Raw genomic sequence first — 27,877 nt, 5'->3', positions numbered from 1 at the left:
GTTGAATTGGATAATTTGGTCCAAATATCCATATTCAGCCAGCACGTTATTCCAGTTCATCGTGGTCATATCAGACGGGAACAAGGATCTTCCGTACAGATCATTTTATGTGACCCTCGTAGCTCCGTTGGACCATGTAGGTTGCCAGAACCATTGGAAATGGGACAAAACACTCTTTCTGTTACTATCATGTTTTGTGTGAGAAGTGGATCAAAGACTGCAGTGGAGGGTTGCACGAGGGAACCAGAAGCTGAATAAGTCTCCGTTACCAAATAGCTACCCTGCTGCAAAGGGTCAGGGATGGGAATGGCTGGTTGGAGGACAGAGCCGGAAGCAGACAAAGCAGTAGCTCCTTGACTACCTGGCAAAGTCTGGCACCTAGCAGATTCTGACTGCTGGATTTCTATTGAATGGCTACAGGATTCAGCCCCAGAACCACTGTTTTGGGCGGGTATCTGTAATTGTTTAGCTTTGTCATCACATTCAAGGCTTATCTCTGCAAGTTTTTTAAATTTAGGGCCGAGTGAGTCCAAGAAGCTCTCATCCAACTCATCGCCAATAAAACTGCAACAACCCAGGGAACCCACGGGAGAACCAGGGGCGCCCAGTCCTTCGTTGTCATAGATCAATAAGCAGTCATTTGCTTCCTGGCCATCATCTTCCTCTGCACAGGCATATGCTTTCTAAAGGTGGGAGAAAATAGAAAAAAAATGAATCTTAAAAGTGACTCAATTGAAGAAAATAATACCATTCATAGAACTCAAGTTTCGATCATGAATTTGTAAATTAGGTAATCCATAGACATAAAGGCATATTCTTTGTATCAACAACCTTGTTACAGAAATTATTTGGAGAATAGTGTAATTGATAGTCCATCAAAATTGAGTCTAGCCTAGGCTTACATTTTAATTCTTGATTTTGAAGGAACTTACATGGATTTAGGTCTACAAAACAAATGTATACAAAGCCTGGAGGTTACTCTTTGGGCCAAGTATGAGGGTCCCTGTGTGTGCTTGTATTAACGCATGTCTTTGTGCTTGGGGCAGGGGACAGACATCCCACTGTGCACTGTCTGAGACATCTGTCACCCACATTGGGCCTTTGTCTAGAATCTTCAGCTCTTGTAGGAGCTTGACCCATAACTAGAGCCTACATCATCTTGGAAGATCCCAAGAATCCTCATCCCAAACAAGCCTGCCTGGCCAGTCTCTCCTCAACACACAGTGTCAGGCTTCATCTGCTCATGCATGGGCCAGATCCTGGCACTTACCAAATTCTGATACCAAAACTATATGTGAAGTTTGTTCTAATGATGCACCAACCAGGAGGTGAGAAACCTGCCCCGCCAAAGTCCTCTTTGTTCTTGCATCCTTGTCCCTCTTTTGTACTATGCTTCCTGATCTTTGATCACATTCCTTTCTCCCCTTTTTATTTTTGGGTCATTGATTCAATGGTTCTTTAACTTTTATGGACATGACCCCTTTGAAAATGTGAAGAATACGATAACCCTTTCTTAGAAAAATATATGCACATGTGTTTCAACATCCTTCATGGTATAGGAAATACAAAATATACTGCTTTGTATTCCTAAAGTGGATGCTGCTGATCCTGAAATGCAAAAGTGTTTGCTGTCTGTTGTTATCCCACTTGGAGGCATGAGATGCCACTTGCTACATTCTCTCACTTTGTGTCTATTTACTCATTCTTCCTTTTGACCAGAATCTGAATTTTTGCAGGTATCATAGGTAATCTGTATTATTTTGGCAGAGCACCCCTATTTTTTTCTTACATTTTAAACAAGCTGTAAAAAAGTGAACTGCAAAACTGAAATATAGTCAAGTAAAAAGGTCTCTAATGTAAATAAGATAACAAAGCCACAGAGTTTTCCACCAAATTACCTGAGAAAAGTAGGTGTCCAAGAAATTCATGTTTATTGCCCCTTCGCCATAGTCCTTTTGGGTTCCTCCGGTGGAATGCCTTGTTCTCATTGTTCCAGACTGTACTGTAGAACAGAAGCCAAGTCCAGTGGTTGCTCCAAATCCTGCGGCTGCTCCAGACGCTGCAGCTGCTCCAAGCGTGGTGGTCAGTTCGATTCCCGAAGCTCCTTCCACTGCCATTCCTCTGGCACATGTGTTTGTACACACATCTAACGACAGGGGAGAAAATTCTGTAACGTCTCATGCTGTGATTTTTCTTTCTTACTGTTCTCTGATATCCTTGAGCAGTTACCAAGTAAAGGACATTAGTGGAAGAAAATGCAGTTTTATAACTGGATGTGATAAGAATACCCCACATTCTCTTATGTGAGAGTAACAGACGATGTGAGGGTGAAACAGAGGATATTAACAGATGAAATACATCTGAAAACATACTAATTAAAAAATATAAAAAGTAAATTGATTTTCAGTGACAACATCCATAAGTGGAAAAGTAAGGAGAACTTTCAGCGCAGCCATTAGAAATCTTCTAATGCAATGCTTGCTTGCTTTCAGGAAAAAAGAAATTGTAATTAAGCTGTAGTACTGGCTCAATATGAAAACCAAAGAGGAAATATATGTGATGTGATCATGCAAATTAGCAGATGCTAATTCTGTATCTTGGCGCCTAATGAAAATTTAATGAGTTTTGACTATTCAGCTTGTTACCTTTACATTACACTTTCAAAGAAAGTTTTTTTTTTTCTCCTAGAGTATTCCGGATACAGTTTTTGCTATGTAAATATAATAGGAGAAGCAGGTGAGGATTGGGGTGGCTGATAAAGGCAGACAGTGACATTTTCAGAAACACCTCATACAGGTTATGCAGGCTGGATATTTAAAAACAACCTATTGCTAAGTAGAGAATTAAGAAAAAATTAGTATTAGGCATTAGTTTTGATTGTTCCTCTAGTTTATGCCTTACTTGTGGCATTGAGATAGCATGAATAAAATAGTCATTTGGTAAACCGAAGGAAGAAATAATTCATCTATATGACAACATAAGAGGTATTATCCCTTAATAAGAACTGGTAATTAAACTCATAAAGGATACTGTTAGTTCTGGAGAAGGAAGAAGGGCAACAAGATTGAGGATGTGAACATATGAGGCTTTAACTGCAAATATCACCAGTGTTTAAGGATCGTCAAAGTTGAATGATGGGTACAGTGTTTGTTACATTTTCCTATAGGTGTGAAATCTTTTCTAATTAAAATATTAGTAACTGAGAGATATACTTCAGTTTATTACAGTTTGAAAAAAAGTATAACAAATCTTCAGATATTAAAAACAATGACATCAAGGGACAAATGAACTTACTGAAGCCAGAAGTAGATCATACGATTGACTAATGTACTAACAGACCATTGCATTAGAACCCTATTTTAGTAGTATCATCTCCCAGTATGTGCACATCTATGTCAATTATTAAGAAAATAATTTAGAGCACTTTCTGTTTTTTAATATTTCTTATTTAACTTACTATTGCTTTCAAAAATAAATTCGATGTTCCCTTACCAGAATTTTCCACGAAATCAGCTCCACTGGAAGTTATAAGTGGCGCACAAATATTTGTGATTTCCTGCAAACCCTGTTCAAAAAATAAATGCATTAAATAAGGAACCAGATTTCATGGTAATATAGGTGAAATGTGGCCCTTTGCAAATGGTGACATTACATGAAATCCAAATTCTTGTAGGAGTGACCATTTTTATTATTTGACATCTGAAGAACTAAGATCTTAAAAGGCTCCATTCATTTCAACACTTGCTCAAAAGTGTCCTTGAGAGACAAGGAGTCTCTCATTTTTACGTCCCATTACCCTTTTCCTATCTGAATATAAATAGAATTTTGCTCTATGTAATCAAAATAAATGTTTTACAGACTGACTTCTCACCTTGTCTTCAGGTTGGGCTCCTTCAATTCCCCACTGATGCATTGTTCCTTCTGAACCATCAGAAACTGGGATAAATCCACCTGCCACTCCACCCGCAGAACCTGTTCCGCAGTCACAAGTTAGCAGCAAAAGGGGGGCCACTAGTATAAAAGAAAACATCAAAAACATTTGAATCACTCAAAAATGATTGACATGACAATTGTCAGAAACGTTACGAAAAAAACACATTTTTAATACTTATGGAGAACCTAATGGAAAGCAAAATTAGTTTCTACAAAATAAATTTTGATGGATTAAGCATACTGAAATTTCATATGATTATGAAACTGAAGGAGACCAATCGGATCATCCTTGTGATGTAAATGGTCTTAAAATAAGCACTGTTTGATGAATGATAAAGATAGTTATTCAGGTCCTCGATCCTTTTTTGTAATATATATATTTTTATAATCATTGCATTTATTTGTACATATTGAGGCTATGTCTGTTATGTCAGGTGAAAACACACCTGGATGGTCAAGATTTTAGGTGGGCATGGTAATGTTTTAGTAATCTGGTCTTTAAGGCTTTCTTAGTAAACCAGCAAATTAACCAGCAAACTCCCTCAGCAAATAGAGTGATAATCTAATGTCAGTGTACTCTTAATTGTGATATAAGAATCCCCAGCCTAGAGGGCCTTTCCAGCCAAGGTAATAGTCATTCTTTCAGTGCTTATCAGGCATCTCTTGGCAATAAAGATTAATACCATTCTCATGCAAATGAAAGAAAGTTCTTCCCACGTTAAGTAGTCAGTGACTCCACTCTCCTACCTCCCACCTGCCAAGGTCACAGGAACTGTTCAAACTCTGTTTAGGTAGAGACAGCTTAGTGCCACGAGTGAGTGGTTTAAGAGCACAGTCTCTGGAGTTTGATTTCCAGGATTGGAATTTTGGCTCCACCACTCACCACCAGTGGGGCACTTTGTCATCTTTTCTTGCCTTCATTAACTCATCCAAAGAATGGGAGAATAAAGTGTCTATATCATAGATTGTCGTGAGGAATAAATGAATTAGTATAGGTAAAGGACAGTAGTTAGCACTAAGGAGATTTGCTAGTATTGTTTGGATGGGCTACATCAGTTAAGCAAATTAGGTCAGTTATATATATATATATATTTCATATACATATGAAAATGAAAAAAATTAGGCCAAGTATGTAAATAGGTAGGATATAATTAATATATTTCTCAAAATTGAATATAATATGCATGTAAATGAAACTTCCAAAGGTTTTCTTTATTTATTGTCATTCTCAACTGTATGACTTTATTAAATGTGGAGGAAAGATTGAATACTGTGAATTGACAAAATTGTTTTGAAGGGCGATGAATGTTTACCTGTATGGTTGGTATTTTCAAGTGGGCAGAATAGTCTTTTAGAAATCTTTTTAGCACTATATGTGCTATATGTATTTGGTTTTTACATATGGATCCAGAGAAAGTTTTTCAAAGCATATTTCTACAGACTGAAAAATGTATGTTCTGTACAAAATTCAAAACATGATATTTTGCAAGTGGTAGGATCACATAAAGCAAATGTGATTGTGAGAATAACAGTATGTTTTCTCTGACTGCCATCCTGAGCCACAAGGTACAATGGCCTGCAGGACACAGCCACGCCCCAAAGTTTAGCATTTCAAAATCAAACTCATCATTGCCATCCTGTATATCTGCGCTTCTTCTGATATTGTCAATTGCATTCAATGGTTTCAGCAACAACTGAATTAAATGGTTCATCCGAACTTCTTATCCACTCTTTCTATCTGTTAGTCTCCAAGTCCTCCCCATGTACCCTTGTAATGCCTCGCACACCTAACTTTCCTTTCCAGCTTCAATGTCCATGGCTCTGAATCTGGCCTCCACCATCTCTTTTTTCCCTCCACCATCCCTTTTTTCCCTCCTAATTATCAGTACACTGCTGCCAGTGCTACCTTTCTAAAATACAAATATGATCATGCTAGTCTTTTATTCAAATACTTTCAGCCACTCTCCTTCCTCAGAACTTAAAGTGCAAGCACCATAACATGTGTATGTAAGCCCTTTCAAATTGGTCCCAAAGCACTCTCTAGTTTCATCTCCTTTGTTCCAAACAATTAGTCTCCCAAAGCTGTGTGATTCCTAAAACTCGCTAAGCCTTTTTTGGCTTTGGCTGCTGCTATTCTTCTTTGCAAGCACTTTTCCTTCTTTTTGTACTTACTGTATTCTACTCATTTCCCAAGGTTCCAATTGGCGATTTCCCTAGTCTGCAAAGCTTCCACAATATTTCTTTGTATTCACTCCTATTATAGCTTTATCATGGCATATTTTTTTCTCTATAGTTAGACATGCATAATTCTGTGGACTCCATGAAAATCAGAATTAAGTTCCTATTTCAGCTGGAAAGCTAGCATCAAGACTAATAATATGTATTTGAAAAACCTTTGTTGAAATCGACTAATATAATATTGAAAAACTGGAAATGTGGTTATCAATTTCAGCTATTAAACCAAATGATGCACCATAACATCTAATAGTAAACACTTTTGGGGAAAGAGAAAGGAGAATATACGACATGTGTAGGAGGCCACTAGATGTATGTATAGCAATTTACTTCTTTTTAAAAAAAGACATCTGAGAAAATATGGCAAATATTAATATCTGTTAAGTCTGAGTGTTAGTTATATATTATATGGTTATATGTGTGCAAATATCAATATCTGTGAATTCTGAATTATGGTTGTATTTGTGCCTGTCATGTAATTTTCTGTACCTCTTTGAGGTTTAAAAATATTTCATAAATTAAAATTTAAATGAATGGCTTGAAGTAGATTTGATCACCATGAAAAAATCATTTTAATTTTTAAAGTCTATGGTTTTGTAATAATTTAAGGAAGTGACTGTGAATTTATCAAGGATTTCTCCTATTCATATAAGAGTGCCACCAAATTCTTTTAAAAAGAGACCTGTTACATTCAAAATACTATTTGATTCACAAGATTCTGATTTAAATGCAACTTTTTAGAAATATATTGAATGAAATAAATTTTACTCTTATTGAAAAATAATACATGTGTGATGTGTGTAGTTTCCCTAAATGTGTTCAGTAAACTTAATCACAGAAAGTGTGAAAGCATTAAAGGGTGTGTATATTCAGATAGTTAAGCTATTTTGAGGAAGTTCTGGATTAAGCAATAACATTGCGGAGCCTATGATATATTAATGTGCATTGTAAAGCTCAAAGCCTATGATATCTTATATATTTTCCCTAAATTCATTTGGCCAATGTTCTCTTTTTATTTCAGAATCTCCTGAGACTTGAATATGGAAAAGACATTCTAGAAAGTGTCACACTCATGGATAAAGACATTTTGACCATTAATATTATTGGCAGTGTATAGAGTATGCTTATGCTTTATTTTTCCATTTTGATTCTCTTGCGCTATTTTCTAAATGTCTAATATTTCTTGCTATGTGCTATGCTTATGTCTAACATTTATGACTATATGTTATGACTAGCATATATAACCTGTTTTGTTTTATTGTGAATATAGGCAGTCAGCAAGTGACATGTTAACTTTAAACATTTCAGATTCTTCCTGTAAATGCCATTTCTCCCCAGCTTTGCCTATAAAATGTTCAGGAAACGTTTTTTTCTACATTTCAGAGATACGCTGCCATGCAGAGTGAAGCCCTTTGCAAATGCTGACATCTGTGAAAAACAGAAAGGAGCTTTGACATACTCACACAGCAATAGCAAAAGGCCAAGGAGTATCAGTCCGATGGCAGCAGGCCCCAGCCTCATAGACGACTGCTCTCTAGATATGCGCCCGGGGTTTATGGGGATACAGGTGTCCCTGTTGTCACACTCACAGACTGTGAAAGTCAAACTCTCTGGTGTCTCGCACAGCCGCTCTTCGCTGTCTTTAAGTATAAGGGAGACTTCGTACTCTCCAGGAGATACCTGCTGCTGGGCTGTTATGAGTGCAGAGGTGGCTGTAGAGAAACAATCATGTAAATCAACAGTAGGATAGGTGTCTTGTGCTGTTAAAACTACTTATTTTTATTAACAGAACCAGAGTGACCATAGACATCAGTGTTACAAATAGCAAGGCTAGTATTAGGGTGAGATTTCAGCAGTTATGAAGGCTATAAGGGATTCATTTGGGTAAATTGGACTGCATTTCCTTCTTACCCTTTTATCTGCCCCAAATGGTCCCATTATTCTCCCCTATGAAGACTCAGTCCTACCCTAAATTTCCTCGCAAAGAGGAGGGGAGGAAAGCGTCATTTAAATCCTAGGCATTCCTCTTCTGGGACTTAGCCACTCTCCTGTATGTCTGCACCAATCCCGGGACTCTTGTGTGGACCTCTGAATGTATCCCTTCTGCCTAACTCTATGTTTCTGTCCCTGACTTACCAAGACTGAGTTTCCGCTTTGGCTGCTGCTACCTCAACTACTCCTGTCAGTCTTGATCTCATGAGCTTAATGCTGGTTATAGGATTCCCTATGGTAAAGGCACTGTTGTCTGTCTGACTCATAAGCATTAATCATTCTCCATTCTCCATTGTTATGCTGTCCCTTTCTAAGTGGGCTTCAGCAGCAGCTCTCAGTTGCTGCAGGGAGGTGTTACTTGAATCATTCCTACTCTGCCATGCCCTTGACATTATGTCTGGTCCACCCAGTCCAATCGTGATTGTCTTGCCCAGCCTTGCCCTAGCAGGTGTGACTAATGCCAGGTCCTGCCTCTCTCTGATGTTTCTTTTGCAGCCTTTTCATTGACCTTGTATCTGGTAAGCCCATTTGAAGCCAAATGAATAATTTGGAGCTAGATGCTTACACCATGCTCAGTGTGGCCCCAGGAAAAAAGGCCATGGAGAACAAGATCCCTTTGGTGGCTTTGGCAATGTTGGAAACCCAAGAGAGAGGCATCACAGGGCACATTTATAAAAGGAAGCAAGATTGGTTCAGAAAAAAGAGAAAAAAAATAAGTAGAGAAAAGCGAGTTTATTTACAAAGTTTGACAGCCACTATAGAATGGGAGAAGATACTTAATAAGTCTAATGGCTGTTTCTATAAGAGTCCTGGAAAACATAGGATATGTAAAATTAGCATGATGAAGTGTCAGAGAAATGAAAGGATGAATTAGCTCTTTCCCATTGACTAATGGCTTTACAAATTTCAGTATCCCACATCCTCAAGATTCTTGACTAGTAACAAACTAAGTGGTACTTCCAATGAGCCTTGAGCAGGCCAACCTTTCCAGTATTCCTTTATTTCTGTTAAGAAGAGTTTATGTGTTTAGAAATCTAAACAGCTTCACCATAAAATAGATGCCTGACTTTAATCTTATGTTGATGTCCTCTGGAAGTAGAAATGATATATTAAAAACATAAAAATATAAAAATTGGAGTCCACAGGAAAAACATAAATTATTATATATAAATAAAATTATATTATATCATTTCTTTCCTTTTCTGAAGAGAGAGGACATTCAAGAGGCTAGGACTGCATCTTCATTGCAAAGAATTTTTTCAATTGCCCTTGGAAAGGATTTGCTCTCAAATGAGCTCTCTTATCCTTCTGGAAATATAAAGAAGCAGTAACTTTCACTTATGGTTGCAACTTTACTATTACTCACCATTGAGTGTTGTGATGCTCCACACAGCTGGCAATTTTTGAGGTGGCTCCTCCAGTGAAAATGTGTAGGGGCCAGTGTATTTATCATTGTCCTGTACTCTAGCTGAGACGACCACAGAAGGTAATGAGCTACAAATTACTTGCTTTTCGAGGACAGTCGTCGGACAATTTTCGTTAAAACCAGGAACTTTAACATATATGGTGCCTGTAGACGTTTTACCTGTGTTTTCTGTAAGAATAACATTTAGCGTTAAAGAAATATACAGAACAAGTTGTCCAAAAAATTAATCTTTTAAATTTCTCTTAGCCATGTTAGTGTATCTTCGTATGAGAGAGTATGTTTGTAATTCTTACAAGTAAAAATATCCTCTGATTTCCACATCTTGTAAAAAGCAAATTTAACTTTATTAACTTGGCCGATGTCTCTAATTCATAGTGCTGGCTATTAATTTAATATGCTTAGATTGAGATCCGTCAGGTGTTGAATTCACTGACTATAAATAAAGTCAACATACAAATCATGTTTTCTTAAATGCCCAGCACTGTGTGAAAGATTTTTGCTTCTAAAGATAGAGCCGAAGTATATGGAATAAGCAATGATTTATTTTTGTTACCTAAGATATAAAAGTTTATTTAAGAAAAATCTAAATACGTTAACAAGCAAAAACAATAAAATCAATTTTTCAATGGTGAGATTGAGTCCTTTCTCTTTTTTCCTTTCATGCTTTTTTGCTGTTTTCTCAGATGATATGATTTTTGCTGTTTATTCTTTTGTTTTATTTTTATGTTTGTTTATTGCCTTGAACATAAATTAATTTTATACTTGGAGACATTCGATGAGTATTTTTAAAACATCCCAGAATATTTTCTTGTTCAATAATATATGCACATGAAGTCTCTATAGATAACTCATTTTTTAAGTAACTCACAAAGGCACCTCACATTTGAGTTGAGCTTTCTCGATAGGTTTTTGGTGTCAATCTTTATTCATCCAACCACAGCAAACCACGGGGACAGAACACAGAATTCACTGGTGCTACACACGCCACTGAAGCAGAGTGATCAGTCTTCTCCTAGATTAAGCTGCCTCAGACTTGAGACCCAAAGCCCCTGAGATAATTAACTTTATCTAGTGACAAAAGTGATTTGTTAAGTAATGGTAATAATCTATTAATAAAGAAATGCCATTTGGAATAAAATTTCTCTATAAATGATTGAAATATTTTTCTTACCATCTATGGCCAGGACCTCAGCTGTGATTGTCTTGTTAACTATAATAGTAGAATCCCGATCCATGTTTTTGACAAATTTGATTTGAGCAGTTTTGGAATCAATAATTAGCAAACCGCCATCATTACGTCCCATAACATATCTGTCGTATAACAGAAAAAAATAATAGTTTTTTTTCAAATCTGGAATGATTATCTATTTAACGAAAATGACTCATTTTAGATTTAATGGAAGATATTGAAATATGTTTTTTTAAAAAGCAGCATAAAATTAACACATTAGCATGGACAAGCAGTATTTTATCATTCTTAAGTATGTATTAGCCCAGTTTTTCAATTTTGTGCTCTGCGTAATAAAATAACTGTGTCCTTGTTCTTAATACTACAGCAACCACTTTGCATGGTGTTCTTAGGTTTTAGGTACGTATGTCTCTGTATGTACTGTTCTATCTTACTGCACCATGGCTCTGGTGAACTTCTAACTCTTTAAGACTCAAATTGTAAGTTTCCAGGAACTTTTTCCTGATCTCTCTGGACAGGCTAAACCATTTTTCTTTTAGTTTCCACTTTAACTTAAGTCTATGTTATCTTTGCTCATAGTACAACATCATCTAATGATTTAGCAGCGTATCTCTTTTTAAGTTATCCAGTTCCTTGAGTTGACCACTATTGTACCTCTTTGTGTTATTAGCATATAGTAGTTTAGATATTATTTTGTAATAATGTGTAGCTTAAAACTATATCAAGGAATAATAAGATGTTATTAAAACAGTCTTACCTGACGTTTGAGGCAGCTTTGCCAGTGTCTTCATCAATAGCTTGATATGTTCCCACGATGTAATTGACCAACTTTTTACTGCTTATGCTTTTCTCAACGGTAAATGTCTTGGAAGCAGGACGGAATGTGATTCCTTCTTGCACATTCACAACTTCAATAGTGACAGGGGTCGACTGGACTCGATATTGAGAGATAACTGACTGGTGAAATTCAGCTTTGTTTTTGACAGCAATACTAAATTGCACATTTTGTAGTTGTTCATAATCTAGAGCCTAGAGTAAAAATAAAATTAGAAGAAAAGAAGTGTCACAATAATATGATCTGGTAAATCCAGAAGGGGAAAAGAGAACTCTATGTTACAGGCTATGAATGAATCCTTTTATTTCTATAAATAGAAACAGAAATAGCAAAATAGTTTTAGAAATCATCGTAACGTTGAGATAGAGAAGCCTTTAGAATTCTTAACTCATAAGACCTCAGTTTGGTAACTGATAGCTTACAAAGCAGGATACCTCTTTGTAGACTAGCAAAATACCACTATAGTTTCTGTAGGCTGTGTGGTGGCAGTGGAAAGAATTCCAAATTCGCTATGGTAGCATGATTTGAATCCTGTTCCTGCTACTTCTTATCTGTATGACTCAAGGCACACTATTGAATATCTCTGATCCTCAACTTTCCACTTTTGGGGAAAAAAAATAGAACCCTTACCTCATCAGATTGTTGTGAGGACTGAACAAATTAAGACTCATAATGCATTCATATAAATGGCAGCACCGGCCATTCATGTAATAGTCATTGAACTCATGTGCAATGTCTTTCTGACTTTAAAAATTCCTAGATAGCAAAGGCAAACTATCTTAATAACCTTAGTTGGCAAAGATACTTTTGAAAAACAGTGAGCGGATGGCCCATCAACTTTTTGTAGAACTATTTTCAGATGGTCTTACAGGGTAACTATTTGTTGGCCCTCTGAAGTGATCCAAACCAAGGCCTGAGGAATCCCAGGATAGCCTTTTTTATTCACAGTTAAATTTTTGGAGGGTAATGAGATAAGAAAATGCTCCTTTTGGTTACACTCGTATATCACTGAAAATAATTAAAGTGGGAGATCTGGATTTGAGTTTTAACTTTGCAGTGACTGGTTCTGTGGGCTCAAGCATTTCCTAGTGGAGAGAAAGAAAAGATGTGTAAACAGGTAATTATAATACAAGGGGCAAATGGCAACAGAAATTACAGAATCTATGCGTGAAAGCAAGTGAATACTTATTGAAAGTGTTAGGAAAGTTTGCTGAGAGGTTTTCATGTGAGCTGAATATTCAAGGATGAGAAGGAGTTATGCAGGCAGAGATGAAAGCAGGTGCCAGTGCCCAGAGTTACCGAAGGTGGTAAAGAACGGGCTGGCTGTGAGTGATGAGAGACCTTGTATACAGTTCTGGGAGGGTGAACCTTGTCTTAAGGTCCAGCAGGTGGTCAACAAACCTGGCTGCCTAGTAGAGTCTCCTGAGCAGCCTTTAAGAACCTCTGCTGGAGCTTCTCACAGGCCAACTGAACCAATAGTTCTCATACTCCCACTGGCTAGGAAAAGTTGTAAGTGATTCAGATAGGCAGTCATGGCTGAGGGCTACTTTTATAGCCAATGGAGAACAAAGGAAGGTTTTAAAGGAGAGAGCAACTGGTCCAAATTGGTTTTAAGAAAAACATGCTAGTGGACTGGTTGCAGTAGGAAAACAAAGGGACATAGAAACAAGGTAGGGACACCTACCAGGAGGGGTCACAGTGATACAGTGAGAAGGAGGCAAGACCAGGCTAGAAGACAGGCCATAAGAAGGAAGAGCAGGGCCAGACTTTAAGGGCAATTTCTAGGGCAGAATTTGATGTCTGGCTATATGTCATGAGGAAATGCCATGATTAAAGGATAAGGCCCATGTTTCTAATTTGGGAGACTGGATGATGCTAATACAGAAGATGGAATATTTCTCATTCTCAGTTACTACTAAAAGTTTATGACAAAAACCCCTGCAACTTGGCATGGCTGTAGCCTACTCGCTGAAAGGCAGAGTAATAAGAACTGCTTTCACGACTTGCAGCAATCCAGGATTCCAGCTATCTCCTTGTTAAGGGAACATTACTGGTCTGTTACTCTACTAGAGTCAAAGAATTAAAAAAAGAAGTCCCCATGTAGTCTAATGTCTTGTGTCAAGGTATGTCCCCAAGTAGTGGTTACTTTTTCTAGTCTATACAATATTCAGGCAGAAATATCCATATATTATTCCCGTTGTTGTTGGTTGTGGTGGTCACACCTGCATGTGTGTGCTTGTGTGTGTGTGTGTGTGTGTGTGTGTGTGTGAGGTATCTCCTGAGCCAAGCATGTTTAGTGGAAGCTTTAGTTAATTATTTATTCTTCGTCTTGCAGATTTATTTATACATTCCCATTTTCTAGAAAAAGTTACCTTTTTCCTCCCTTGATGACTGTAACTAATCCATTTAAAACAAGTTGACAAATTTATAAGCCGCAGTTCCATGTATTTGTATCTCTTCCTAACTTCAGTTGTAGATAGTGAATGAGTAAGTCAAGAAATGTGTTTTACTTTCTTGTACTTAAAGCAGGCATATCTATAAATATATGTTTATTGGTATGTTTGTGTTTAATACAGAATATATGATAGCTTGGAATGAAATAAATCACCATGTTAAAAAAAGGCTGTCTTTAGGTCACAGGGCTATGTATATGTGTGTGTTTACAAATTCTGTTTTCTGTTATGCATTTTCTAAATTTTTTTTCTTATAAAGAAGTGATATTATTATTAAATGCTTAAAGTTTATTTGTAGAAATGATAGATTTGGCTAATATAGAATATTTTTGCCAATGAAAGAAAATCAGACCTTACCTTAACCACCTTCAGGATGCCTTCATTAGTTCTGGAATCAGTTTGGATTTCAAACCAATTTCCTTCATTTCCAGAGGTAAAAAAATATACTGCAAGCCAATTATCTGTGAATTCTTCATCCAAATCTATTACTTGAAATCGAAGCAATTCAGAACTTAAAGTATTTTCCTTAATACGTGCTGAATACTAAAAAGGAGAGAATCAAAATTTAAAACTCAATGCTAGGTTTTATCTAAAGGGATTAAATTTCTTCTGAATAGTATTAATAATTAATTCTCAAATTATGTATTACCTCTTTGCCAGTTACTAAATTCTTATATTTCATGAAAGCTTATTTTTTAAAGAAAAGTTCAGAGAACTTAAATAAAAGCCAGCAAGCAGGCAGATACTGAATTAAGGTGGCAAAGTATATCATAGAACATATGTAAAAACTATTTTTCAAGGAAAGTCGTACCTGGGATTCTTTGAACATTGGGAAGTTATCATTGACATCTTTCACTTTAATACTGCTTTCACATTGAGTCGATAGTCCTTCTCCATCTCGGTCTGCACCACTCACAATCAGACGGTAGTTGCTAACTTGCTAAATTTGGAGGAAAAAAAGAAAAACGTTTAATCTCTAGCGCTAAGACTATGAATGCCAACTACTTGCTGTGGGTCAGAAGGTAAAAACATTCTAGTTCATGGTTTATTGGATCATGTGCACTGTTCTCTGTTCATCATAGAGGAGGTTTGTGGGGCTCTGGATGTTTGGGTAGAAGTCTTTAAGGGGCTAGAACAGACTTCCTCTTTTGTGAGTGTCTTAGGGCAAGAAAGCAGTACACTTAGAGCAAGAATGGGTAATGATGATAATGGGATGCTTATCTCAGGGAAGCTGACTTAGAGAGTTCTCCTGTAGATCTATTCAGAAAATCATTTGTATAAAAGTAATGTGAAGTATGATGGGTTGGGGTATGGTGATGGAGATGTGGTGGCAGGATAATGAGAAAGAGAGAAGGAGATTCTTTAGTGTTCTAGAAGCAGGGGCAAAATGAAAAGAAGTCAGGAGAAAAAGTGACATCAGAGAAGGTTTAATTCCTGGTAGAAATGTCTCTCTTCATTTAAGAAATTTCCTTTCCCTCTATTTGAGGAATTAGTCACAGTTAGGTCTTTGACCGTGTGTGCCAGTGACTCCTTTTACTCTCTTACTTTAACTCTCACTGATATACTGATGGTTGTTTGTTTAGGATGCAACCGATTGCGTGGGTCTCAGGTACAAATCCCACCCCACTGGAATCACACTAGAATGCAAACGATTTCCCTAGGTTGCCCAATTGAATACTGAGAACCTCTTTTTCTTTCTCCTTTTGTTCTCAGGTAAAATGGAGACCCCTCTCTTGGCTTTCTTATATCAAATCCTTTACTATTAAATGCTTCCAAGGGCCTTGCTTTACCTCTCGATCAAGAGAACTGGTTAAAGTACGAACTTCCCCAGTGTGTCGGCTTAGGAGGAACATGGGTATGCCTGCAGGTTCCTGAGAGACGATTTTGAATGCAATTTTAGAGTTCATATGGTTTGGTTCATCTGCATCTGTAGCATTTAGTATCATCACCAATGAGTCTAGGAATACAGAAGTTCATTAAGGAATACGTAAATATTGATACTATATTCACATTAAATATTCAACACAATGTCAAACGAATCTTTGTTCTTTAAGATCTTAAAACTATCTGTATGTTTAAAAAACATTTCATGTCACTTGCAATATCTTTTAGTGTCTCTCCTAAAATCCTTCAGTTTTCTTTAAGTCTTGGCTGTGTTTGGGTTAAGAGTATTTTCTGTCTTTGTTTCTTCCCTTGAATAATGGCTTTATGATTCTCCCTTTTCCCTAAATTACCCAAGTAATACGAGTGTGCCTCTGTCACTTATAATCTAGAAGAGCCCTGCTCATGCATCCAGGCTACCTAAGGCCTTTAGCTTTGTGACTGCTGGCTACTCATATAACATGTATGTATGGAACAAGATACTATCTACCTGATGACAGGGCCACAACCTAGAAATACAATGGCAGTGAATAATTAGCTCAATTATAAATATTAGAAAGTTGATTCAGGTTATCTTAATGAGTTTTTTTTTCTGGAAAACTGATGAAACTAAGAGAGTAAATTAGTTTATAAAAACGATATACTATAATGATACTTGTATTTGAAAATTTTTAAAATTGGAAGTGATAGCTACTGTAAAAAAAACTTACTTGAAGGACTATTTTCTTCAATTTCACCCATAAATATACTTTGTGAAAATACTGGAGGGTTGTCATTGATATCTAAAATTTTGACTGTTAGTATAAGTGGTTTCTCTACATCTTGTCCTTGGGCATTTAAAGCTCGACACGTAATCTAGAAAAAAAGGGAAAATGTTAACCATCACTCTACATACTTAATTTGCACACTATTAAAACTTGTAGAAATAAGTCCTGTACTGGTATGTATAGAACTTTTATGCAAAGAAGAAAAATATTTCCCCAAAGAAGAGACAAAGTGGGAAACAATGCTTACTCTGGACAAACCCATTGAGCAAGTTGCCCCTTTCTCTGGGCTGATACTGTCGCATGGCAGGGCAAAGCTCTTGGCAAGCTGAATGCTGGAGTTTAGTGCTCACACATGCACCTCCTGGTGTATGCCTTCAGGGGCACAACCGTAAATGGAGGCTCTTTGTAGAGGGACTGATATTGTTATTTGTTGGCAGATTGATTTATGCACCGATCTCTCCTCTAAATTAATTAGTACATGAATATCACATTCTAAAGACACAGTGCATGAGGGGAAGAAGGGTACCCAACGTTGAGGACACAAACTTACGTGGAAGCTTGGGGTTTCCTCACGATCCACTATGGCTGTTATGTTAATTTCTCCAGTGTTTCTGTCAACAGCAAAGATTCCAAAAGGGGGCTGATCAATTCCTATTCCAGAAATGTGGTAGGTAATTTTCTGAGTTGCTTTGAAATCTGAAGTAATCTGCAGCCAAAAATACCCAAAATGTTTAAATGATCATTACTTAGGCCTTTGTCTTCCCCTCTTCTCTTCCACCTCAATAGTTTTAAGTCATCTGTTCATTTTATTCACTCTTTCTGAAACCGTGCTGTTTACTTTTTACCCTGATAGATACTAGAAATATGAAATAAATTCCAGTTGTTACTTCTGTTGACCAGCATGGACCATTACACATTAATCATTTGGGGTTTAAAATATTTGCTCAGATTCTGGCCAACATCGTGATATTAAAAAGTTGAGAAAAAGTCAAAGACACATAATATTGGCAAGAGTACTTCTGAATGCTTCCTTTCTTAACAGATAACATTAAAAAGAATGATATCTATTTTAATTTAAATAAGGAGAGCTAGAGAGAAAAAAAGGAGAGAGATTATATAGTAAGTGTTAAAAATATAAAATGAATTGTTTTTATTATAATTTTTAAGATTTTTGATGTGGAAAATTTCAAATTATACATAAAGTTAGAACAGTATAATGAACATGGTATATTTCATCACTTAGCTTCAGCAGTGATGCATACATAGTTAATCTAATATTGACTCTCAGTCATTTTTCTAATTGCCTTATCCATATATATATATATATATTTTTTTTTTTCTATTTGTTACACTCTGGATCTAAAAAGACTTATAGATTGCAAATGGTTCATATGGCTCTTTATTTTTTATTACTTCAGGGGCCATATTTCCCCCATCTTTCTTTATCTCTCTATTATCATTGTTGTTGTTGTTGTTGTTGTTGTTGTTGTTATTATTATTATTATTATTATTATGTTGCTGAAGATATTAGGTTATTTGTTCTGTGGACTCCCCAGCCAGCATTTTACTAATCGGAATTGCTCTATTATTTTAATTTACATTTAATACCTTTATTCTAAAAACTCACATTGCCTTTGCTCATATGACTTACTGTGGCAATTGGATTTCTCTTCGAGTTGTCTTCTCCTTCTCTGCAGGGTTTTGCAAATTTCACCCATTCACGTTTATATCTCCTTCTGGCTTGTACTGCTGTCCCATTTTCTCCATATTGTCCTTTTGTCTTATGTAAAAAGGAATTCCATTTTAATAAGCACATTGTTGGACATTTTTGCTTTGAATATTGGTGATATACTCTACATTGATGAATTCCCTATGTTTCATGATCTCTGAGACTGTTAGACGTCTAATTTGTTAAGCAAAGAAGAAACATTAAATAACTAAAATAGTTATAAGTTATCTGATTTTTTAATACAGCATTTCATCATATTTTATATTTTCTTTATGTTTTCTAAAATATCTAACTATTCTGGGCACATAGGACCTATTTAATTAAAATCTGTTGATTTGTTTTAGATAAGAAGAAACAATGTATGAGATAAAAATATAGGAAAAACATTTATATGTTGCTGGTATTTAAATATTATTGGGTTGTTAAAATTTTAATTTATTTTCACGATGACATTATTAAATAATTTAAAACATTAAATCTTTATTCTTCCCGAATACAATTTTAATTTTTTAATGAAACTGTTATTTTAATTACAAAAAACTTTTTCATACTTTACCTCTATTCTCAATTCTCCATGAACCAGTAGGACCACCTGTAGACATTTAAATAAAGTCAAATTAAATGTAAATTTTTCAAATAGGTACATATTAACATAAGATAATAATCCTGATGTTTACATTCTGCTGTTCATGCTGTAATTCATTTCTATTTCAAAAAAGTAGATTTGAAAAAGCAGTATTCAAAAGGTAAAGTCTTCCTAGGCAAAAGAAAATGCTCTCAATATAAACAACTTCTTTCAGTTCTTTAATCTGACTACAGAACTTTAAAGATGGACAGAAGAATCTGTTGGATTTTGAAAAATTCTTCCTAAGAAAAAGTTGCAGCAACCAGACATTTCTTACCTTGGCTGTTTTATAAACACTTCCAAGGAGCTATGGAAGCTCTTGCTTTGGGAAACAATGGCAAGCATCATTGTGATAAACTTCAGAATGTGCTATAAGAGATTATTAAAAACCACAGCCTACCCACCTAACTTGTACAAAGACAATCTTGTATTAGTTAGCTGCAGGGTAAGGCATTTTCTTGTTGTTCAAGAATGAAGATAATGAAATGGAACTAGTCTGGTTTACAGAATGGAACATAAAAATGGGGATGTGCTATTCCAATCACAAGTAGTGTTTGCTATGGGCGTCGGATCTCTTCACCTCTGTCTTATTCAATTTAAATATCGAGCTTAATTTTCTTACTCATCTGAAAAAGTTCAATGAGGATAAAATGAAGTCAGGCAGGCTAGGGTCTTTACTTTTTCAAGAGCATATAGGTCGTTCATCTGTGTCATTTCCCATCTTGTTTTCTACCTGGAATGCATTCTTCTTTCCCTTTCACCTACTTAAATATTACTTTTCCCTAAGATCAATTCCAGTTCCAACAATGTCAATGAAACTGTCTTTACTGATATTTCCTTTTCTGAGCATGTACGATACATATTTTGAACCATGCAATTTAGCCCATAATGATTTACCATGATTTATTATTTCTTATTGTTTTATGTGCTTTATGGTGCCAAGCTAAGAGAATTATACACTTTCCAAATCAACGCTTCTGTATTATTATTATTATTTTATTATTATTTTTTATTATTATTTTGCCACCCTTAGAATATCTGTTCCTCAGCAGGTGTTTCCCAACTATTTGCTCATCCATTACCTACTCTGAAGAAAATCTGGATTGTGGAAAATAAATCAGAAGAAAAAGATTAGAGTAATAATAGTAGTTAGTGTTTATTGTGGTTTTTGTGCCTGTTGCTGTTCATAGAGCTTTATATTTATTATCTCATTTAATACAGCAGCCATCTGAAGGAGCTTCTACTATTATAATCTCTATTTTTATGATAAAGAGAGACATGAGAGAGTACTATGCCCCAGGTAACAGCCCTAGTAGAGCCAGAATATGAATCTCGACAGCTTTACTCCAAAGTGTGTACATCACTACTGCATTAATTTCTAACCAAAGTTGGCATGAATAAATACGGAAAAAAAAAAACTAATGGTAGAGAGAAAGTTTACAATAGTCTAAATTTTTTTCCTGGCAAAGCCTGAGGTTACCCTGGAAACAATGAAGATTTATTACATCGTTTATTTTGGAAGATTATAACAAAGAAGCAAATCCAAGTCTGAATCAAAGGAGTAACTATTATCAGACATAGGATGCCAAGACCTTTTCGTTCTAAAAATTTCATTGAAATCTTTACTTCAAAGGGCATGTGTTCGAATTGTCATGAAAAAGAAGCAGTACATATAGTTATAACAGGTCTCAAAATGATTTCATAGCTTTCCTGTTCTTCATTGAACACTGTCATGAGTTACGTGGGAGAGAGACCAGAGCAATGTAGTAACTGCACTACTCCTTTCTCAAGGGAGGTATGGGCCAGGCAGGCTCCCCTTTACAGGAAAAGTGAGAAGAGTCATCCAGAAAATATGAGTCGTGTTTGTACTAGCCCCACAGAGAATGATTCTTCTAATGTACATTAAAGCACAATTTCTGTTTTCCTGGGAAACAAAGGAAGGACAAACCCTAAACTAGGGAGAATGAATATTGTAGACAGCTGTTTTTTGTTCGATCTTTTCTTAGAATGAGAGTCCTCAGAGAAGCTATTCAGTTTAAATCTCTACTCTTTCCTATCTTCTTATCTTTTAAAGTCAAGGGTTGTTCCCTAGTTTTAGGGAATATTGTGAAATGTGATTATTTTTGTTCTTCTAGAAATATGGCATAATTAATAAGAATGAGTTCTAAATATTGAAATGCTCTTTAGATATTTAGAAATATAATCATAGCCTTGCATTATTTAGGATAGTATTTTTACAAACTTAATTATTTTAGTTAATTAATAGTTATATGTGGCTATTAATTATTTTAGTTAATTTGCTAATATACTTATTTCCAATATTTAATAACCATTTCAATAGTTTCCTAATAACATAAGTCAACTAAATTGTCTCTTTTCGTGGCTTAGATTGGAAATAACAGTGTGGGGAAAGTGCTCCTTATCTTGAGAATTCCTATACTTTTCTTTCTTCTTTTTGTTTCCTGGTTATTTTGATAATTTTGATTATATGATTTTTAAAGCATTGATAGGCATAAATACTTTGGTATAGAATAGAAATATTTTAATAAAAGCAAATCAGATTATCAAATTAATAAAATAACATAAAATAAACTGAGTTGATATCCATATGCCCTATTTTCTAATTAAAATGTATTTAGTTATATCATTAAGGTTTGTACTGAACATGGTAGATAATAACTTTTGAGAATATGGGTTACTAGATTTTTAAAAACTATTTATAATAACAACTGCTGCTTTACTTAGGTTGGCTAAGATTTTATTTAGAGCTGCCTCAGGCTTTCGTGTGGGAAGGGACAGAGAGACTATGCACTAGATCTAGAAAGCTGGTCTAGGGCAGAGCGACTCTTCTCATCTCTAGAATGGGCATAAGCATGGACATCAGCCACTCCCTTCTGGGAAATTTATGGAATGAATTGGGTAATTCAAAGGATTCATTAATAATTGTTAAACATGATTTTTAATTTAGTTTTCAAAAAGAGTCATGATATAATAGGTTGCTGATATTTTTGTAATTGGTTAGATACAGCAATGGTGATGATTATTGTGTCAAATCATAGAGGTCATTTAATACATGATTGATGAATAAATTACATATGTACAATTCAGAAGAAATGTGTGATTTATCTTTTATGATATCTCATAGCCATCTATCTGTATATATACTTTAAAAATATTAAAATTTCAAACCTCCCAAATATTCTAATGAACTTTGTAATCATAAAGGCAAATTCCTTACTTGAACAAAAGTGATATGCTTATTTCATTGGAAACTATTTTTTAATTTAGGGCCATTCAATTTCATTAACTGATTTTCAGAGTAAACTCAATTAATTTAGAATGTTAAACTTTGTATCATGATAGAGATGCTGATAAAAATAAACACTTGTGGGTATTCTCAAATGCTCATTTTAAATGATGAATAATTGTAGTCGAGTATAATAACACAAAATTGGACTCTAGATCCTGAATGCCTGAATTTAAATTCCAGATCATTATGAACCATGGATATAACTTGGGAACATTACTTAATCTTCCAATTTCCTTATCTGTAAATTAGGGATAATAATTGTACTTACTTTATAGGTTTCTTATTAGGATTAAATGAATTAATAGGAAGAGAGCACATAGATGAGCCTTATCCCACAGTATATATTTAATAAATGTTCATCATTTCTGTTACCAAACTTGAAAAGAAAGGTATAAAAGAGCCACTTTGATATGGAGTGACCTCTTAATATTATTATTTACATCAAAGCATGTAAGAACTTTCTTTTTCTTAAGCATCAGAGAAAGACAAGAACCAGTTCGCATATATGCAACTGTGTAGGTTGCTCCTTGCACAACTCCAGAGGGCAATGTTCACATTGTATTTTATATGAATGCACCTCCTGGAATTGTGTAGTATGCAGCCCAACCAACCATACAGTAGCTATGCAAGAAGAAAAATATGTGTTTTAGACAGATGCAATTATTCATAGTATAATTATAGATAGCAACCAATTGCCTATATAATTTTCTTGTGATGAATTTCCTAAGCAGACTTTCACATTAGGCTATCAGATTGACTCTTAACTGGAAAAGGAGAGCCAAAGGCTAAGAAGTTTATGAGAAACCTGGTGGGAATCAAATGTTCTGGCTCCGAATGAAAACTGGTTTTAGGTATTAGGTAAGTGGGAGTGGTAATTGATAGAAGTAATTACATGTTTCCCGACTTCCACCCAAGACAGGCAGAGTTGGCCAGAATTGCTTGTCAGTTATTCTGATTTTGGAGCTTAACTTTTGGAGAGAAGCAAGAAGAAATGCATTTTCATGAATTTATTAACAGTGGAAACTGATTGTTTCATCAATAAGATAAGGAAAGGTACCTCAAAGATTTTCTTTCCGTTAAAAATTTGGGCCATTTAGCTTATGATTTTTTCCCCAAAATTTATTTTTATTTTATTTATTTATTGTTTGTAAAATTTATTTTTTTAGATGTTCTGTAGAAGGTGATCGAAGATAGTCTTGCTATATTTAGAAGATGATATTTAAATTACTTCTCTCCTTTTTTCTAGCACTACCACTACTAACTTTAAAACACTGTGCTTTGAAAATATTTGTATTTCAGATATCTTTTAGTTTTTTAATGAATGAATTTTTACATAATATAGAAACATAAAATTAAAAAACTGTCCAGATGTTAATATGAGTATTATATGACAAACTGTGTTTCTGATTTTATGAACTATAAAACACCAATGTTTCCTTTGAAGATGAAAATTGTTTTCAAAATGTTAAATCTCTGAAGATCGACATTTTCAATCACAAACCCTTTTCCCAAAATGTATATTTTGTGTTGTACGAAATGGATTAAATAGGCACAGGAAACTGAGAAATTTTACATTTTTCTTCAACAATAAGCAAGTGTTCCCCCATGTTTTCCCCTCCTGAATAATCAATCTAGAAGACTGGAGAGTTGAAATTTTGAATAATGCTCCAAGTTTAAAAATGTTATTTTTCCACACCCACTATGGTATTCATTTAAAATATTGCTTTTATTTTTTTTTCCTGTCAATTTTCAGAAAAGAATCTCACAACAATTTTTGATACGCTCTTTGGCTCAAGAAAAATGTAAGCCTTTTTTTACTTATTAAAACTGGTGGTGGTTATTTAAAATAGTAAGGCAGAATATTAAGATGTTATCAAGAATCATCCTTATTACTAAAATATTACAAATAATAGCAATCAGAGTCTTACGAAGCACTTTATATTTTCCAAAGAACTTTTTTGTACACATCTCTGTTTCATTCATTCCCACAGGGGGCTGTGAATATTCTTATTTGACAGTTGAGCAAATAAAGCCTGGAGTAGTGGTATAGACGTAGGTAAAGTCTGTGACTTTGCTATTATATCTCACCTCTCTAGGCAATGCTTGTATGGTCGTGGGATGGTGAATGAAATTAGTTCAAAACTTCCAAACATGTCTTCCAACTTTCAGACCCCACCCTTCAACAACAAAAGGTATGCATTCCCACTAGACAATGCTTCTAAAAACATTGCTTTTTTCCCCCATCACCACACTATTTCGAAACTCTGGGCGGCTCCCTACTTCTGAAAGGATTCTATTAATCTTCACAGAATGCACTTTTCAATCTGAGTCTCATCCATTTTTTTAACTCATGTCCAGATTCTGCAAAGTAAACCATTATTCCAGCCAAACCAGTGTGGCCATCGTCCCTAGGCAAATGGCATAATTACACCTGCCTTTGCTCACATTGGTTTGACAACGGAAGAGATCTCCCTTTGACGCATCTATGCTTATCAAATCTTACAGAGTCCCTGGAGCCTCATTTGCCTACCTCACTCCTGACTAACACAGCCTTCCAGTAATAACATTAATAGTAGACTAGCATTGTTCAACGGAAATCTAATGAGAACCACATGTATAGTTTTAAATTTTCTCACGGTCATATTAAAAAGAGATTTTAAAAGGTAAAATTAATTTGAACATACATTTTATGTAATATATCCAAAATACTATCATTTCAATATGTAACCAACTTAGAAATTATTAACGACACATTTTCCATGATATATATTTTATACTTAACAGCATATCTCAATTCAGACCAATCTCATTTCAAGTGGTTAATAGCTACATGTGGCTAGTGGGTACCATTTTGGATGGAGCAGTCAATTTAACAATTACATATAGAGTTATATTGTTGTTTAAATAGCATATGTGTATAGTTTGTATATAAAATTTTCTCGAAGGGAGGAAAATGTCTTAACATTTCATAGGTTCCTTCATGATTAGCATCATAGAGGCACTGTATGTGTGTGTGGCAGAAGTGGAAGGGAGAGTATAATTTAGAGAGGCCTCATTCAATTATTCATTTATTTATTCATTTTTCAAATAATTGTGTGTCCACAGTAAGATCAATATTATAGTAGACATTGGGGATTACAAAAGTGAATGAAATAGCCCTCAGTATAAAGAACCAAAGGGAGAATTAGAGTGATATACCTCAAAGCAGGGAGAGAGCTCCCCTAAGCTTGTGGCAGTCCAATTCTCTATTCTTATTACAACCCTATTCCAACACCTGCTGCATCATGCCCCCTAGCTTCTCAAGTTGGTCTTTGGCTTAGACATATGAGTTAGCAGTTTACCTACAGTTTAGTATAAAAATGACCATCTGGAAAAGTGGGAAAGTCATATAACTGTCACATTTCTCTTTACAGTATTCTTGGATTGAATAAATACATTATATAACAAAAGCAATTACACTTGACCCTTGAACAACATAGGATCAAATTGCATGGGTCAATTTACAAATGGATTTTTTCCCCAAGAAATCCCATCAATGTATTTTCTCTTCCTTACAATTTTCTTAATAACATTTTCTTTTCTCTAGCTTACTTTATTATATACAGTATACAGTATATAATATAAGATATAATATATAATATGTAACATATAAAATACGTGTTAATCGACATATTTTAATTCATATAATGTATGCAACATATATAATAAATACAACATACAAAATATGTGTTAATGACTGTTTATGCTATTGTTAAGGCTTCCAGTCGAGAGTAGGCTATTAGTAGTTAAGTTGTGGGAGAGTCAAAAGTTATACATGGGTTTTTGACCGTGTGAGGGCAATGCCTCTAATTCCTACATTGTTAACTATAGTGACATTGATATAATAGACATAGACTCTCCCAGAGTGGTTAATATCAGTTTTCTGCTTGAACGTCATCATGAGAGGGAAGGTTGAGAATCACTCTGGCTCACAAGGCAGCCTATTCTAATTTTAGACACCTTTAATTTTTAGAAAATTTTTTCTTGAGATCTATCTCCTTCTAACTTCTTGAAGTCCAATTATCTCAATTTTATAGATGAGGAGGTGAGGGAAACTGACGCCTGACTAACATAGCTTATTATTGATAAAGTGGAGAATTAGTATTGGTGACTTTAAAAAATATTAATTTATGATCCATTTCACTATTTTAATATCTTTATGTAATTGATATTATTGCGAAATATTTTTTTCTTCACTAGAATAACACCATCAAGGAACTAACTGGTCTGTAACATCCAGGCTAGTGCTTTTGCTCTCCAGATTCCACTTCTCTTTTAAATAAAAAGAGTACTTCCTAACAGAAATGTTACTCTCCCAGAAAAGTATCTTACAAAATATTATATGTATTTTCCCCCTAAAGGCTGGATGTTTTGCACATAATAGCTAAACATAAACACTGTTTTGTTAACAACCCTAGCAACTTCCCTAGAGTCAAAATTGCTTTGATTTTAATTCAACATTCCTTGATGATTTTAAAAACATGTTAGGTATTAAGACCAGGCATGTACAATCTTAGCCATATGCTTAACAGATATGTAACCTTGGACCTGGTTTTCATTTATGTGTTTTAGCTTGTGTATTAGAAAGGTGAATAAAAACATTACTTTAAAGAAAGTGAAGGAGGTGTTGTGGAAAATATAACTGAGATCAGGGTTACTTGATTTGTTAACTAAAGAAATGCTAAATAGGGACTTTCAAATTTATTTCTCCCTGGTTTATTTTTCTATGTAAAATACAACATTAAAAAAAAAAACAACAAAAAGATGAAATTAGTAATCTTTACAATTTCATTTTAAAATTTTTATTTCCACTGCACTCTTTTCGATTTTAATAGGGGTATACAATTTCATTTAAAAATGTTTATTGCCACTGTACTCTTTTTAGAATTTATAATTGGGAATCAATGATCAAATATTATATTTGCTAACAAGAAGAGAACAGGAAAAGTTTGCGATTATTAGGAAAAAAATAGGACTTACCATTAAAATGGCCAGAACCCTTGTGGTTCTGAACGGGAGCCAAGTCATTGTCTCTGAGTTCGCTGGTGAGCAAATCCTAGGGAGCTGCTGCTTCAGTCCCTCCACCCGGCTGGCTGGTAGGTCTCTGCTGTCTTCAGAGTCTACAGAAGGCCTGTTATGCGGTTCCTCCCCACCCTAAGTCAAGGATTGGTCTCATCAGAAACGCTTGAATCACTTTTCTCTCAGGTGAAAACTTAGACACACCTCAATTGCTGAAGCAATGAAATCCTTTGTTGGAAGCTGAAAGAGGAGCTCACAGGCTAAAGACAACGTTTAATAGGAAGGCACCAAATGAATAATAAATTAATCATGGTGTGGAAATGCAAAAGCTAGCCCTGGTAACACTGAAAAAAAAAAATCCAGTTGGCGTCTTCTGAGGGTTACAATTAAAACTGATAGGCAAAACACAACATACAAAATCCCCCAAAAACTAACTGAGAGAAG

At 35.0% G+C, this 27,877-nt stretch overlaps 1 protein-coding gene across 1 annotated transcript; it reads right to left on the bottom strand.

Moving 5' to 3' along the window:
* Positions 1-65: 65 nt before the first annotated feature.
* Positions 66-27,479, bottom strand: DSG3 (desmoglein 3). Its single transcript, XM_016131201.2, has 16 exons — positions 27,395-27,479; positions 18,997-19,032; positions 18,363-18,491; positions 17,262-17,417; positions 16,655-16,799; positions 15,854-16,020; positions 14,875-15,003; positions 14,421-14,606; positions 11,533-11,804; positions 10,758-10,897; positions 9,527-9,754; positions 7,632-7,880; positions 3,872-4,011; positions 3,493-3,556; positions 1,899-2,146; positions 66-683 (listed from the first exon to the last, which is right to left on the bottom strand). The coding sequence occupies exons 1-16, from the start codon at positions 27,440-27,442 to the stop codon at positions 66-68; spliced, it is 2,955 nt and encodes a 984-aa protein (XP_015986687.2). The 5' UTR covers positions 27,443-27,479.
* Positions 27,480-27,877: the final 398 nt, after the last annotated feature.

This window comes from Rousettus aegyptiacus, unplaced genomic scaffold (genome assembly GCF_014176215.1).
Source record: "Rousettus aegyptiacus isolate mRouAeg1 unplaced genomic scaffold, mRouAeg1.p scaffold_m13_p_12, whole genome shotgun sequence".
NCBI classification, from domain to species: domain Eukaryota; kingdom Metazoa; phylum Chordata; class Mammalia; order Chiroptera; family Pteropodidae; genus Rousettus; species Rousettus aegyptiacus.
The sequence above is the reverse complement of the archived record's forward strand: the minus strand, read 5'-3'. Positions and strand labels throughout refer to the sequence as shown.

Bases quoted from the DNA above. Each gene is read 5' to 3' on its own strand.
- DSG3 (XM_016131201.2), bottom strand. From the start codon at position 27,442: ATGACTTGGCTCCCGTTCAGAACCACAAGGGTTCTGGCCATTTTAATG. The intron at 14,607-14,874 runs GTACGACTTTCC...TCTCCTTTTTAG, and splicing joins CAATGTTCAAAGAATCCCAG to TATTCAGCACGTATTAAGGA. The intron at 11,805-14,420 runs GTAAGGTCTGAT...TTTTTACTCTAG, and splicing joins GCATCCTGAAGGTGGTTAAG to GCTCTAGATTATGAACAACT.